Source organism: Schistocerca americana, chromosome 10, assembly GCF_021461395.2.
Source record: "Schistocerca americana isolate TAMUIC-IGC-003095 chromosome 10, iqSchAmer2.1, whole genome shotgun sequence".
In the NCBI taxonomy this organism is placed as follows: Eukaryota; Metazoa; Arthropoda; class Insecta; order Orthoptera; family Acrididae; genus Schistocerca; species Schistocerca americana.
In genome coordinates this window covers 158,068,905-158,084,958 of record NC_060128.1, presented here as the reverse complement: position 1 = coordinate 158,084,958, position 16,054 = coordinate 158,068,905, and the positions used below count along the sequence as shown (strand labels likewise).

Genomic DNA, 16,054 nt, shown 5'->3' with positions numbered 1-16,054 from the left:
CAACCATCACAATGTGATTATCAGGAGGAGCAGACAGTGAAATGACAGTGCCCATGTCATAACGTGATACATATTTACTCACAGCCTCACAGCTACAGAAAGTGCAGTGGAAGTTGCCAGACTGTGGGCAAGGATGATTTGACATTCTTTCACATGTATCTGTCACAATATTATAGTGAAACAAGCTACACTGTACATTTGTCAAGGTGACTCATCGCCATTATCTGTAAACAAGGTATTTATAATCACTTGGTACACTGCATAGCTTGTGACATGAATATACAAATGAACAGAAGAGCAAAAGCTTTAAGTCCACATAATGACTGAAAATAATCCTCACTGAAAATATCAACAAATTGGGTGCAATCTCAAAATCAGACTGACGGTCATTTATAAGATCCTGGGTGAGAGTATTTGTGTTAAAAAGATCAGCAGTCACTAGATACAACACATTAGAATCCCTGAGCAAAAAGCTCTATGAAGCAAACTGTACCAACAAAATGCTATAAAAATTTGGATTTTGTGTGGACAAAATCAGTATTTTTATATCATGACTGGTGACAAAATTTGTTTATATCAATTCAACTCTGAAATTAAATGAAATGGTATTAAAGTGTTTGGGTCCTCTCAGGAAAAGTCCATCAACCAAGACTAAAAAGAGCACAAAATTGCACATATAAGGGGTGCACTGCTGCAGCATATGTGCAATGTAGCACAATGTGGAATTATAACCACCATCGTGTAGGCAAGGGGTTACTGTGGTGTTCGTGAACTATGGCGATGTTATTACCAAATGTGTCCAAACAGGACAAACATGCTGTTATTCTTTTCTTGGTGATAGAAGGACAAACAATGGAACGTGTATGGGGCAGCATGTCTGTCAAAAACAACAGTTGAGAAAAACAGCACTAAGTTCTGTACTGATTGCGATAACACATGTCCCAATATCGCAAATGTCGTAATGCAGAAGCTATGCCAACTCGAGCTGAAGACACTCGAGCACCCACCCTATAGTCCAGATCTTCCTCCATGTGATTATCACACCTTTGGTCCCTTATAAAAGGCCTTGGACAGTCAATGATTCTTGTCAGACAAAGGTGTGCAGCAGGCTTCTTCACGTAGCACGACACGGTGTTTTACCAAATGGGTATCTTCAGCCCGTTTTGTTTGGATGACAGCCCCAATGCCCTCTGTGTGTTTGCCTTATTGGAATACCAGTTCTGGGTTGAATGGTCTTTGAACAGAAACTTTTTGAATGCCCCTTATATTCTGCTGCAAGTGGCCAAGTAGTTGTGGATGTAGGCAAGACAGCAAACTTGGTTCAGCATTCAGGAGTTTTACCAGCCCAGATTGTACAGACATAGAAAGAAGAAATATTATCCAAAACCAGTCCGCACCACATCCTATTCCACAGTTGTGGCGCACCACCACACTACAGTGACAAGTGAAGTCCCTGCTTGAGGAATTACAGATCCACACATTTCCTTTATCCACATTATGACTCTGATCTAGTGAAAGAAAGTATTAGTGAGCAGCTACTAAGGGTAGGCGAGCACATGAATTCTTGCGGACATTAAGAAGTCTTCTATGGAGGACAGATGTACCACCCAAAAGGCAAGCAAATGTTATACCAAGCATATTATGCTCCAATAATCACATATGAATCAGAAGAAAAGGCAGGTGAGCAGGACAAAGGCTTGTGAGATGAAATTTCAAAGCATCAGCACAGGACTCAGGGGAGAGTTGCTTATATTGTACTGACTCCTAACTTGTATCATTTCTATAAAATTTGTACCTCTCATACATCCAATATTTAGAGAGTTCAGATTGAGCTACATGCTTCTTGGAGTTTCATTATCAACTATGAATTCTGTGTGTTGAGGAACACGTAGTCTGAAGACAGAATTGCTTTTGTTATAGATTTCATTTAACTTTTTGTGTACGTGGCGAAGTGAATTACTGTTATTTGCTACGTGGAAGCATAATGCTTTATTTATGGGTAAATATACATGAAAAAACTTACCTTTCAAACAATCATGGATCTGTATTTGTCGTGAGTCATTTGCAGAAATCTGACAAAGGGAAAATAGTAACATTGTGTGTACTGTAGTGCTTTCACTTTCTGATATTACACCATAACATTTAAGAAACTTGCTCATATACAGAGCTTTTATATTGCATTTAGCATAATTAGTGCAACTTAACGTTTCAAAAGAGTCTGGTGAATTTTCTAATGCTTCCTTCAGCCTATGTTAACAATTAAATAATTATTTTGTATTACAGTATGGTAACAGAAAGCTGCCATGGAAAGTGGAGCTCAGGAGAACAGCATTTAGCTGCAACATTACCATGCATCTAAATGGGGATCATGGATTAAATGAAACTGCGGGCATATAAAAAGTGCCTAACCCAACGATTAAGAGGCATGCTGAAAATAAAAATGCAAACAGGTATACAAAAATTTATGATGCAGAAAAAGTGTTTTACTATGAATGTGAAAATTAACTGAAAGACCACAATCTTACATTTCAAGAGATGGTATTTGTTTTACACATGTCGAATGTAAGAAAACTTGCTTCTGACTTTGCAGAAAGACACAGATTGCCTAGTAATTTCAATGCAGATGAAGCCACACAGGCAAACAATAGGTTAAAGGTGACCATCCAAGAATTATCACTGAATCCGAGGGAAATGATGAAAGTTCGAAGTAAAACTTCGCGGCTTAATAGAGCTGATGAATAGACTATGCAAGAGGGGCTTATGGGATGAAAGTTAACTGAAGCAAAGGAGAGATTTAGAACTACAGCTTTGCACATATGAAGAGGAAATTTTTGGAAGCTGTGGGGAAGCCACCATAGAAACTAATCTGTAAAACAGAGGAATGATATTGTGAGGCATGTAAGAAAGATTGAATGGAAAAAATGATCAGATGCACAAAATGCTAAATGTGGATTCATAAAAGGTTTGCAGGGTTGGGTAAAAAAGTGAAAAAGTTGTATTGTAATATCTGCGAATAGTGATGTAACAACTAAGAGATGAAACATCTCCTTAAGCTTGGACTAGTACAATCTCAGGGATAATTTGTAAGGCTGGTACAATTTATGCATCCATTAGGAAATCTGACCCTAATTTGTACCATTTTCAGATGTTTCAAAAATTAAATGTAGTGTCCTTATTTCTAGCATAATTTCTATTCTTTAAATTGGTTACCAAGGACAACATCCTACAGTTGAGGATGGCTTTGCTTATATAATTTTGGAATATAATAAATAAAACTTTCAAAAAATTGTACAATTTAGGCAATTCTGACCTACTAGAATGGATAATGTGAGGAATGAGACAATGAGAGAAATAGTGAAAGAGATGGTATGCAATAATCAGTGAAAAGGTGAGATTGAGATGGTATGGACATATTAAAAGAATAGGAGTAGACAGGACACTAAGACAGGTTCATGGAATGACAATAGGAAGATAGAATCTAGCAGAAGACCAAAAGACAGAGGTGGATTGTTGGAGTGATGGAATATGTGAAGAACAGAAAAGAATGTTGGGAACAGAGTGGGAAGAAGAATGCAATAGGAGGACAGGAAAACACGGAGGGGCTTACATTCCGAAACAACCTAGCCGAGGGCTGGAAACTGTGCAAAATGACAGTGATGGTGATGCTGATGATGATGAAGATGATTATGATGATGATAACTAGTGAAAGAAGTCATCAACAGCTGTTGATTTACATCTCCAAAGGCAGCAGTATTTGTGTACAAGGTGTACCAATAAGATCTTCCAAAAGAGCATCACAAATCATTCACTGAGTGTTTTACATGGCTGCAGCAGTTCATAAAATCAGGGAGAGTACTTTGAAAAGCTAGTACAACTTTCAAAGGAAGATAATAAAATAACATGATAAAACTGTGTGCTTTCATGCACTATTCTCTCTTCGACTGCGATATGTGGGCACGGCTAATGACCTGCCATTGTATCTTCACTACTAATAGTATCTCTATTCTACGTTCTGAATGGCTTGTTGACTAAACTTCTGGAAGAAAGGATTAGGGAGAAATGGTTTATCCACAGACTAGGCATTTTCTTCAGAACGAATCTTTTACTCTGCAATGGAGTTGCACTGTTTTGAAACTTCCAGGCAGATTAAAATCATATATGAGACTTGGACTCAAACCCAGAATCTTGCCTTCTGCAGGCTGCTTTTACCAATTGAGCTGGGATAAGTTGCAAATTACGCCTGCAGAATGCACAGTTCTGGGTTTGAGCCCTGGTCCTGTACACGATTTTAATCTGGCAGAAGCATGAAAAGAGCACACTTTCCACTGTAGGATGAAAGATTAAGACAACAACTTCAAAACTTTAAGGTAGCCTATCATAACTGTTTGAAAGGTCAAGCTGTGCAGCCAACCAGCATATCCTATTACAGTCTTGTCACTTATATAGGGTATCCCAGCAGGAATGGTCAGTATTCTAGGATATGCCAGGAATAATCATTTGAAGAAAAAAGTCTAGTAAACATGAGCCCTAAAATTCGTATTAGAAGAGCTATGAGCACTTTTTCATCTCTGATACTGGGAACGTATCTCTTCTACTGAATAAATGTTCTGATCAGCCCAAACATCATGACCACCAACCTGCTATCGATATAAACCCACCCGGGCCATGGCAACATCACCTGGTGAGGAATGACTGCTAGTCAGACATGCACACGGTGCATTTAATATCAGTGAGCATGCTCTCCTTGTGTTGAATGGGGAAGGCGCGCGATCTATCTGAGTTTGACCGAGAGCAGATTGTGATGACCAGGAGGCTTCGCATGAGCATTTCACAAACTGGATGAGTTGTCAGGAGTTCAAGGAGTGCTGTGGTGAGTGTCTTCAACACAAGGTGAAACCACGTCCAGATGTCAAGAGGTTCGGTGGCCATCCCTCACTACAGATGTCGGATGTCAGAGGCTGGGCAGGCTGGTAAGACAAGACAAGTGGCGAACTGTGGTAGAACTAACATCAGACTTTAGTGCTGGGTAGAGTACGAGTGTGTCGGAACATGTAGTACACCGAACACTCCTAACAGTGGGCCTCCACAGCCGACTACCCGTGCGTGTGCAAACTTTAACACCACGACATCAACAGCTGTGACTGAAATGGGCACACAACTATCAGCACTGGATATCGGCACAGTGGTTGAGTGTTGCACGGTCTGATGAATCCCGCTGCCTTCTTTTTCATCCTGATGGGATGGTGCAAATAGGTTGTCTTCCAGAGGAACTGCTCCTTGACATCTGTACTATGGGATGGAGACAAGCTGGTGGCAGCTCCATTGTCCTCTGGGGAACATTTGCATGGATATCTACAGTTCCATGAAGCTCATGCAAGGTACTATGACTGTGAACAAGTATTGTGCACTGGCTGAAGACCACATACACCTCTTCATGATGATCATGTTTCCTGGTGGCAATGATATTTTTCAATAAGACCAGGAGTGTGATGGAGTGGTTTGAGGAACGCAGTGGCAAGTTCCACTTTATGTGCTGGCCCCCCAACTTTACAGGAATTAGGTGACTTGTGTGTGCAGATGTGGCGCCAACTCCCTCCAGGGATTTACCAAGGCCTCATTGCTTCCATGCCACGACGCGCTGCTGCTGTCATTTGTGCCAAAGATGGACATGCTGGCTATTAGGTAGATGGTTATGGTGTTCTGGTTGATCAGTGTAACTAAGGTATGCATTTCAGAGCCCACGATTACTAGACTTTTTTGGTTCAAATGATCATTCCTGACATATCCCTGACTACTGACCATTCCTCCCAAGACACACTGCATATCCTACCTCATAACAGCTGGTGCCAACTGCAGAATAATATGTCACAGTTCATCTCAACTGCAGCTTTAGTACAGCCTTTTATGAGGTCATGACCACTGAAAATGTCCATCAATACGGAGGAGGAGGTTAGTGGTTAATGTCCCATTGAAAATGAGGTCATTAGAGACAGAACATAAGCTCGGATGTGGAAGGAAATTGGTCATGCCCTTTTTTAAAGGAACCCTCCTGGCATTTGCCCGATGCGATTTAGGGAAATCACGGAAACCTTAAAACAGGATGGCTGGAGATGGATTTGAACAGTCACTCTCCTGAATGTGAGTCCAGTGTGCTAATCACTGCGCCACCTTGCTCGGTCCCACCAATATGAATTGTCAATGGTCATTGTCAACCTGCGGCCATGAGGCCATGAGCTAGGTTGTTGAACACTTAGTGGCAAAGGATGTTCTCAAGCACATGTGCGACCTCCCCCCCCCGCCCCCCGCCCCCCTGGCCCCAAAGCTACCTCAGTAATCCCTGCCCCTTTTAACCATACCTACCTATTCACTCTCTCTCTCTCTCTCTCTCTCTCACTCACTCACTCACACACACACACACACACACACACACACACACACACACACACACTTTTAATCCCACTGATACTCTCCCCCCTCCTCCCTTTCTTCTTGTTCATTCATCTCACCTGCTCCATCCAATAACTGCTCACCTCACCACAGTCAGACATAACAGCTGAAACCTGCACCTGTTCGCACTTGTGTGACTACCTGCTACTCAATATCTGCACCACATGGTGAGTGGTTATCTTTACTCATTTCAGTGTTTATAAGCCAATCAGGACTCCTTTAGAACTGCAATAATACATTTTCACTTTTTTAAGGTTTTATTCATAAGAAACCTAGATTACCAACATCCTTTCACATTTTGCAAATTCTTTCATTTGAATTATTTTTACTGTTAAATTGGCTAATTTCTAAGGTAAACCTGTTTCTTTTTCTCCCAAACTTTACGTTTCTGATCTTAAATGTTGATTTTTATTATATATATTCCACTCTGCGTATTCTGAATTACCCTTGATCCTTTTATTCTGACAAGTGGTCACTGTCCCTGAGGATTTGAAATTTTTTGTCTAGTGCTGATTCAGTATAACCCATTAGTACAGTTATATGTAATTATACACCTCAAATACTAATATTCTACAGGGACACTGATTCTGCAGACACTCACTGAAGGTACAACTTGCACAGAATGTGAGGATAAATGGCCACAAGACAAATATGATTGCAGCAATAATCAGTGTAAGTAAAATCTCGTGACTTATTAGCCCATGTAATATTCTTCTTTGACATGTTCAAAACTCAATGTTTTGGCCCTACTGTGGGATTTTCTTCAAGAGTCCTCTAGTGAACTGAGATGATTCAACCACCAGAGGACTCCTACAGACAATCCCAGAAGCAGGGTCAAAACTTCAAGCTTTGAGATATTGAAAATGTGCCTATGGTATCATCATCACCTGTCCGATGCCTTTGAATGCTGCACACTATCTTCCCACATCGGTGCTACAGTGTGGCGTGACTAGTGCCACTAAGATGTCGCCCTCTGCCAACTGCCATGAGCGGCAGCCAGAGTGAACTATGTGAAGAACAGTTGCAACCAGAGAGGAAGATGGAAGAGCAGAGCCTCGAATTGTGTCAACCTGCTACATGACTTGTTCCGGACAGAACAGGTCTTTGGTCGGTATCGGTGACACTGTGGATAGTACTGATCACTAACATTTTTGAGTTATAGTGAGCTGTGGTGATTGGAACAGTCGTCGCCCAAGGATCTGAATACTGGGCATGTTCTATGTGGCTCAGCTGTGGCACATATTTAACCAAGAGAACTCTGCAGAAGGGGAGTCCGAAAACTTGTCATGCTACTCATATGTACTGTATTCAGATGGTTATTTTCATGTCCCTTCCAGAGACAAAGTCTGATAGTTGTGTTTTCTTTTGTGACTGTTTGCATTGAGCAAAGAAAGACAAATGAGGAACTGCAGTAATTTTGATATGATGAGCATATGTGTTATATTCACATGTGGTTGTAAAGTTTTCTTGCCTAAGGGAACACATCAAATTAAATTAAACATTTAATTGTAAACTTTTTTGGACATATTATTTTAAATCAATTGTTTCATGTTGTTTTCAAAAGTTTGGGTTTAAAAAATTATGCTTAGAACTGTTGTATTATGCCTACCTCCTCACCCCTAGCCCTTCCATTTAATGCTATGTTACAGAAAGGATGAATATGACATGGTCTAACAACTCCATGAAGATGGCACAAAAGTCTGTAGACATATAATAATCAGCATATTTAAATTTCAATATAATTTATAACTTAACTAATCAGTGCCACATCTTATTTCATTATTTTCAGTTTCAGTTGTCTTCTCATCACCGCTAAATAGCACACGGACTCACTCGGCTGCACAGTAACCACTGTATAAGTCTTGCCTAACAAGAATACAGAACAGCTGATATTGTACTGTGTTGCATTACCTTTTAAACAATTAATTACTTCTAACTTGTTCTTCCTCCCACCTTTATTCTACAAGAATTCTGCCTATTTTCCACCACTACGTTCTTGTTAAGTGATAGAATTTCCTGTGATTATAGAGTTTTTGGAAGGTTTCAAGCACTTTACTAATTCCTTAATTCCCTATACCACTTTCCCTGTCATGATGATTCAAGCATTTATTACACCACTGCCTGAAGGGGGAGTTACAACACGTTCGTTGTCTGACCAAAAACTCTTCTCTCATTTTACTTTGCTAATCATGAATAAATCAAGTATTAGCCCAATTATTTCCCCTTAAAGATCTTATACATGCAGTCTTCTCAAATTTGATCATGCTTCTACTTGTGGAATTCTGGTTTTGTTTACTACCTATTAAGCTGCCCCAAACAATTCTTTCCTGAAAACTGACTTGATGCTTACTTTACCTTTTACAAAGAAAGAAACCACACTGGGTTTTCAGAGGATATGTTTTCTATCTTTCTTTAATCCTATGGTACATGTTGTCTTCTGTATCTTAATATTGAAGAGAACAGATGTTTCTCCTACCTTTGGAAGTAATTTCCCATCCTAAGGGTAATCTTTGTACCTTCTACACTGTGATCGAAAAGTTGACCACATGAAAACAAATGAGTCTGTCAATAGGAGTTGCATTACATTCATTTGATTAGCCACAGGAAGAAAACACTACAGGTACTGAAACTTCCTGGCAGATTAAAACTGCGTGCCCGACCGAGACTCGAACTCGGGACCTTTGCCTTTCGCGGGCAAGTACAGGTACTGTCAACAACAAATGAAGATGACAATGTAACAGGTAGGGGTCACGTAACATATGTAGCACTGAGCAGTTCTATGTTGTTTTTCCAACAGAAATGACTTTTCATTGTACAACAGTGTTTTGTCAATTGTTCAAAGGCACATGTTGTAGAAGCATTTCCTGGGAAATATCCAGGTACCACAGTGCTGAACAGTTGAACTATAATGAGATTAACTACCCATTTCCAGCAATGCAGATCTGTTGCAGTCATGAAGAGGGCCAGGAGACCAGCCATTTGGCGAACGTTAACTGGCTCAGGTGAGGAATGTGATGCTGCATTTTACTTCAAAAAGCATGAAGAGACTGTCTGTCCAATCTCAGATTTTGTATGGTAGTCCTTAGACTGTAACAGAGAAGTTAAAATTTCATGCAAATCACGTTTGTAGAGTGCAGGAATTGAAGGCACTAAACAAAGAAATGTAACTTATGTGCACACATGATTTCATCATTTGTTGATGCCCATGCAATTGCAGAACTGAACCATGTTTTGTTCACTGGTATGGCATGGTTTTATCTTAGTAGATATGTGAATACTTAAAACACTAAAATTTGTCCAACCAAAAATCCACACATATTTCATGAGAATACTTTGCACCATAGAAAATTGGAGTCTGGCATACCGCATCACGCCATCAAATAGTGAGCTCCATTTCCTTTTAAGTTGCAGTGAATAGTGTTGTGTACCAAGACACTCACACACAGTTCACTTTTCGATAACCCTGTACTTTGATATCGGTAGAATGAGGCTACTTCACATCCTACTAGTCAACAGTACCCATTGTGTGAAAGTTATGTAAAGTTTAGGAGCTACTAGATCAAGTAGAGCATCCTTCAATTAACAGTCAATTAAGGTGATCCTAAAGTGGCCTTTTTAATGCTTGATTGACTCCCTTTCACAAACAAAAGAAAAAGATTTTTCTCTTAAGAAACCAAAGGAATCCTCACAAAGTACTTAACTAGACAATACTGGCTTTCTCTTTGACACTTTTGTGACATGTAGGCGATGGATGAATGAATTACAGAAGTGCATGTCACTGGATGGGGAGTATCAGTAATATCTACTACTAAAGTCATGGTATGCTGTTTCATAGCAAGAACTGAGCATGCCAATATGCACAGTCACATCTGTGTGAGTAAAACTATTGTGAATAGAAGTTTTAGATATTCCCTTAAGAGGGGAGCAACATTCTGCCCACAGAAATCTAGTCAAAGCCCAGCCCATCATCAAAGAGAAATACCACGGACAGTGTCACACAATGTGATGCCTGAAACTGGCCGAGCTATAAATAAGCTATACTCTTCAATGGGTTGTTGGTGAGTTCCGGAAGTCCCTGGCACTTGTAGTTCTAGCAGTACGAGTACATAAGCGCTGTCTACGACGAAGTGCTCTGCACGTAGGTGCTACTCAGGCCTGTGATACGCTTTACCTTGCTCCTCGAACCTTCTCTGGCACAGAGAACACCTGCAGTCCCCTGTGTAACCGTCCTCAGAGTAGTCCTCCTCTGTAAGAGAAGATGTACAGCTCTCGTGTACAGATTTGGGCGGCATCCCAGCGAGAGTAAGCTTAACCGACAACACACTGCTGAGGGAGAAAGTTGCTTGCTTTCTTCATTAGCAGTACAACAAGACAAAAAGGCAAGATTCATTATGAAATTATAAGGTACTTAACTACTGCCTTCTTAGCACCTACCTTATAAAGCTTTATGTTACACTGGCTTTACAATAGCACACCCTAAGTTTCTCATGCTTAAAAGCATTATAATCATATAAGCAGTTAAAAATGTTACACATTAATAATATGTGCTTCAAATAACAGGACTGACCTGGACAGTTATAAACTACACATAAATGTTGAGGACATGGGAACTGATAACAAGTCTTAAAGCAGTAGACCAGAGACATCACAACAAACCCTGCTCAGTATTGTATACAATTCTCATGTGAAGTTAATGGCACGGTGTTACAGATATGAGAAAATAATGAGTTTGGCAAAGGGAATAAATCTTAGAACTTAGATTTTCATCAACAGTAAGGTTATTAGGGATGGGGCAGTTAGGCTAGGTTGAAGAAGGAACTGACATCAGCCTCACTGGAGGAACCACCTCCGAAACACTTCTACTAGTCCACGGTGACACTCTTTGCACTGTCGTACAATAGTAACATTAGCATTTCTTGTACCTTATCTGATAGAGAGGGCTGCAAAGCTCAGATTTGTTTCTTAGCTCTTCCTGTGGCACATGAAATTTTACTTTATGGGAGAATACGATGTCTCTGTAACAAGCAGGATTTATCTGGAAAAGAGATAGGGCTACATATCTAACAGACTAGCTTGTTAACTCTGCCTGTTGTGCAGATAATTTTATTTTGTGGCGCAAGGAAAGGTGAAAAAAACTATAAAGCAGGGAAAAGGTATAGACAATAACTGTGACTTTCACAAGGAAAACCTGTCATTTTATTAAGAGTTTAAATTGTTTCCTGCAATAGTCACAGGCGTGACAATGGAAAGCACTGGGAGGAAAATCCATAGACTTAGTAAGTTTAATACCATACCTCTTGTAGTGGAATGGACACCAGCTGTGATGTATTTTAAACAATGATTAATTACAGGCATTTTTACAATTTTGTGTTGCAATACCTTTTACAAAATTACTGAAATGTTAATAATCAATATACTGAGTGGCCTTATGTAAGGGAAAGAATAAAAGCACTGCCTCCTAGTGTCAAGTATTGGCTGTGTAGTTGCGTAATATGGGTCGCTGTGATTCATTCAATGGGGTGTAGGTTTGCATTTGAGCAGTTATAGATGAACATGAAAATAAAAAGAAGGAAGGTGGTTAGAATGATACCATCTCCTCTCCTATCTTTCCTTCCCCTCCAATAATTAGGTGAATTCCAACAACTGAATCTCATAAAATTAAGACTCAAACCAAATATGTATTAAGCACCATCCCAACAGTACAATTTAGCAACCTTTGTTGCAACAGAAGATTTATATGGTTAATTTAAGTTTAATTGCTATGTTGTTAACAATACCTCTAATTAGAACTATATTAAGGGATGGAATTTAAGTCACATTTCATCATTAAGACAATTTTCGTCTACAGCCCACTTACTGTAAATGATAAAACATGTTTCTTTTGTATGCTAACCAATCTTTTTCTACAATTAAAACTAACAGGTGTTCAACATGCATATGATGTCCTTATACAGTGGATGAAATTAAAGATCACCACAAGACGCACTTGATATGTGGCTATCAATGGAGAATTAAGAATTATAGAAAGGTACGGCATTGAAATTCTCTCTCTCTCTCTCTCTCTCTCTCTCTCTCTCTCTCTTTCACGCACACACGTGTGCACCCAGCGAAATGAGTTGTATAGTAACATTTCTTTGTCACTTTGTGTTTAATGATAAGTGATCTTACCTCAACTCCAATTCTACTTGTGTTTTATTTCTTTTGGTATCTGCTATCTTCAAACTGCATTATTTATATAGGGCTGACAAATTTTCTACCTTTTTGTCACTTGGTTTGGTATTTTCTTCCTGTTCATTACCAATATGAATTTTGATTTAATTAAATTTATAGGAAACTTCCAACTGAGTGTTCAGAAAAATTATTATTTTTCTTCTTTACCTTTCCTTATATTCCTATGTATCACCTCAACAACTGCAAAGACTAGAGCATCAGTGTTACTCTGTACAATATTCACAGTTAATACTTTCTTTTTGATTACAAAAAATGAAATTAAATAGGAAGAGAAGGCCAACCTCCTTAAATCACCTAATGTTTCACTCAGTGTCACCATTAATTATTCTGATCTCTTGTAATCTTTGTAAAAGCAGTAACAAAATTTCCTATGTGAATCACGCAAAAAATCCTAGCATTTAAAATACACTGTGATAGTTCTTGAAGGCAAATTATGTATAATGGCATTTTTGCTGGGGTCTTCAGTCCATTCTACAGTCTACAAGAGTGGCTTGTTACAGCTCTCCATACTACTCTATCCTCTGTGAGCCTCTTCATTTCCCAGTACCTACTGCAACCTACATCTTTCTGAATCTGCTTATTGTATTCATCTCTTGGTCTCCCTCTATGATTTTTACCCTCCACACTCCATCAAATACTAAACTGGTCATCCATTGATGTCTCAGAATGTGTCCTATCAGCCGATCCCTTCTTTCGGTCAAGTTGTGCCACAAAGTTCTTGTCTCCCATTTCTATTCAGTATTTCCTCATTAGTTATATGATTGAGCCATCTAATCTTCAGCATTCTTCTGTAGCACCACATTTCAAAAACGTCTATAAACTGTTTATTATCCATTTTCACTCATACACATGGCTGCACTCCAGACAAATACCTTCAGAAAAGACTTCCACACTGAAATCTGTATTTGATGTTAACATATTCTTCTTCTTTAGAAATGCTTTTCTTGCTACTGCTTCTACATTTTATCACCATCATCAGTAATTTTGATGACCAAATATAAAACTCATCTAATATTTTCAGAGTCTCATTTGCTAATCTGATTCCCTTAGTATCACTTCATTTAATTCAATTACATTCCATTATCCTTGCTTTGCTTTTGTTGATTTCATCTTATATTCTTCTTTCAAAACATTTTCCGTTCCATTCAACTGCTCTTCAAAGCCCTCTCCCTGACAGACTTTCAACGTCATCAGCAAACCTTGAATTTTTTATTTCTTCTCCCTGAATTTTAATTCCTACACAACATTTTTCTTTGGTTCCCTTTACTGCTTGTTCAGTGAGCAAATTTAATAACATCACAGATAGACTACAAACCTGTCTCACTTCCTTCTCAACCACTGCTTCCCTTCCATGCCCTTTGACTATTATTACTGCTGTCTGATTTGTTGTAAATAGCCTTTCTCTTTAAGCTACCCACTCGTCTTCTACTGTATTCCTTTCTCCTGTTCTAGTCAGCCATTGCCTGATACTCCCTCTGAAGCTCTCAACAGCCTTTGGTTCTTTCAACTTATCCAGGTCCTATATTTCCTTACTTTCCTACCTTAATCCAATATGTTCACTTTTAAGCTACAGTTCATAACCAATAAATTGTGATCAGAGTCCACATCTGTCCCTGGAAATGTCTTACAATTTAAAATCTAGTTCCTAAATCTCTGTCTAACCATTATATAGTCAAGCTGAAACTTTCCGGTGTCTCCAGGTCTCTTCCATGTACACTACAAATAAATTTTTGCCTCCTTTAACTATCTGAAAAATTTCTTTTATCTCATCATTCATTTCCTAAATTTCTTCATCATCTGCAGAGCTACTTGGCATGTAAACTTTTACTACTGTGGTAGGCATGGGCTTCGTGTCTATCTTTGCTATGATAATGCATTTATTATGCTGTTCATAGTAGCTTACCTGCATTCCTACTTTCTTATTTATTACCAAACCCACTCCTGCGTTAGCCCTATTTGACTTAATGGTATTGTGGCATAGAGCGCCATAAATATCGATATTCGTTCAGTACGTAGGTGTGCTTTCTTTGAGGAGAGGGCTTTGGGCAGGATGTTGGACACTAACAGGAGTTAGCCTCCGGACTTGTATCTGTGTAGAAGTGAAGTGCTAATAAATCTGTATTGGAGAGAATTCTAGTTGTTTACCTACAACTATACATTTATTCCTCATTGGTGACCCCGTTTTTTTGTGAAATACGTGCCTGAGTTACCGCCCGAAGGTTATTTACGCGCCTACCATGTAGGGTTTCTTCGCGATCGTGAGGGCCTTTGTTCAGCTCCAGACAATCGCCTTTCAGCACTCACTGCCGCACGGATTTCAGCAACATCTCTCCAGCACTCCTGCCATCGTAGTGGACATGCCGCAAGACTCTTCGGAATCCTTCAGCCAGAACATGCAGTGGAATTCATCGAGTGCCGCCGGTTTCTTCCAACCGCCAACGGTCGCGGACTCTGGCTTTGTTAGCCTAGACCTTCCCATGTGTTCTCCACAGAGTGTTGTTCGGAACATTCCTACTCCTGTGTTGAACGCACAATTCAAAACAGTTCATGACGTCGAGTGAAGTTTTGCTACTTTGGAAAATCCAGTAGTAAATTCAAACTCGAATCAGTTCCCCACGTGTGTATCCTTCCGTGCCGGCTAGTCAACAGGTGCTCAATGCTCGCCAAACAGCAAATATCGCACCGAGTGTGCATCCTAGTGGACGTGTGTGGGATCCTTGTGTTGCTTCTAATCAAGTCAACAATTCTGTGCTGGTCAGTAATTACTTGGTCATCTACAACCAGCCCCATCACTCACGGTCGAGTGAATATAGTGTGCATAATGGACATTCACCGGCATACGTAAGTACTTGTGGCTTCTCTCCTAGCTACCACGTCAATGAGAATGCACATTTGGACTACGATCCTCACACCGTTCGAGCGTCCATCGCTTCTCAGCCGCCCCCACGGCGTCAAGTGAATTTCACGATTCCCGCATTACGGGACGCCAATAATTCAGACTCGCTATCTTCTGCATGCTCTACTACCATCCGAAGTAATAGGCGCACCTCCACAGTGACTGCAGTGCCGAATCTGCCGAAACTACCAGACTTCAAACCCGCTCAGCCAGAGTTCTGGTTTAACCTGGTTGAGCAAACATTCAATGTCTGTGCTTTGGACGATGACGCACGCTTCGCCTGCCTCATGAACCATCTTCTTGACCGCGTTGATTTAATTTACGATCTGGTAAAAGCACCCCCTCCCCCCTCCCCTAGCTGGGAAGTATGCTGTGGCAAAACAGACGATACTGGAGTGCATCTCAAAAACCAGGAGAGAAAATGTGCGAATGTGCGACAGCTCATCTACGAAGAGCATCTCAGCGAAAGGTCTCCGTCCC

At 40.0% G+C, this 16,054-nt stretch overlaps 1 protein-coding gene across 1 annotated transcript in view; it reads right to left on the bottom strand.

The window, feature by feature from the left end:
* LOC124552499 (glutamate-gated chloride channel) overlaps window positions 1-16,054 on the bottom strand; it is a 436,122-nt gene that overhangs the window by 89,182 nt on the left and 330,886 nt on the right. Inside the window, exon 9 of the mRNA XM_047126783.1 lies at window positions 10,619-10,693. Within this exon, the coding sequence (XP_046982739.1) occupies window positions 10,619-10,693 (75 nt within the window). The remainder of the gene's footprint in view (window positions 1-10,618; window positions 10,694-16,054) is intronic.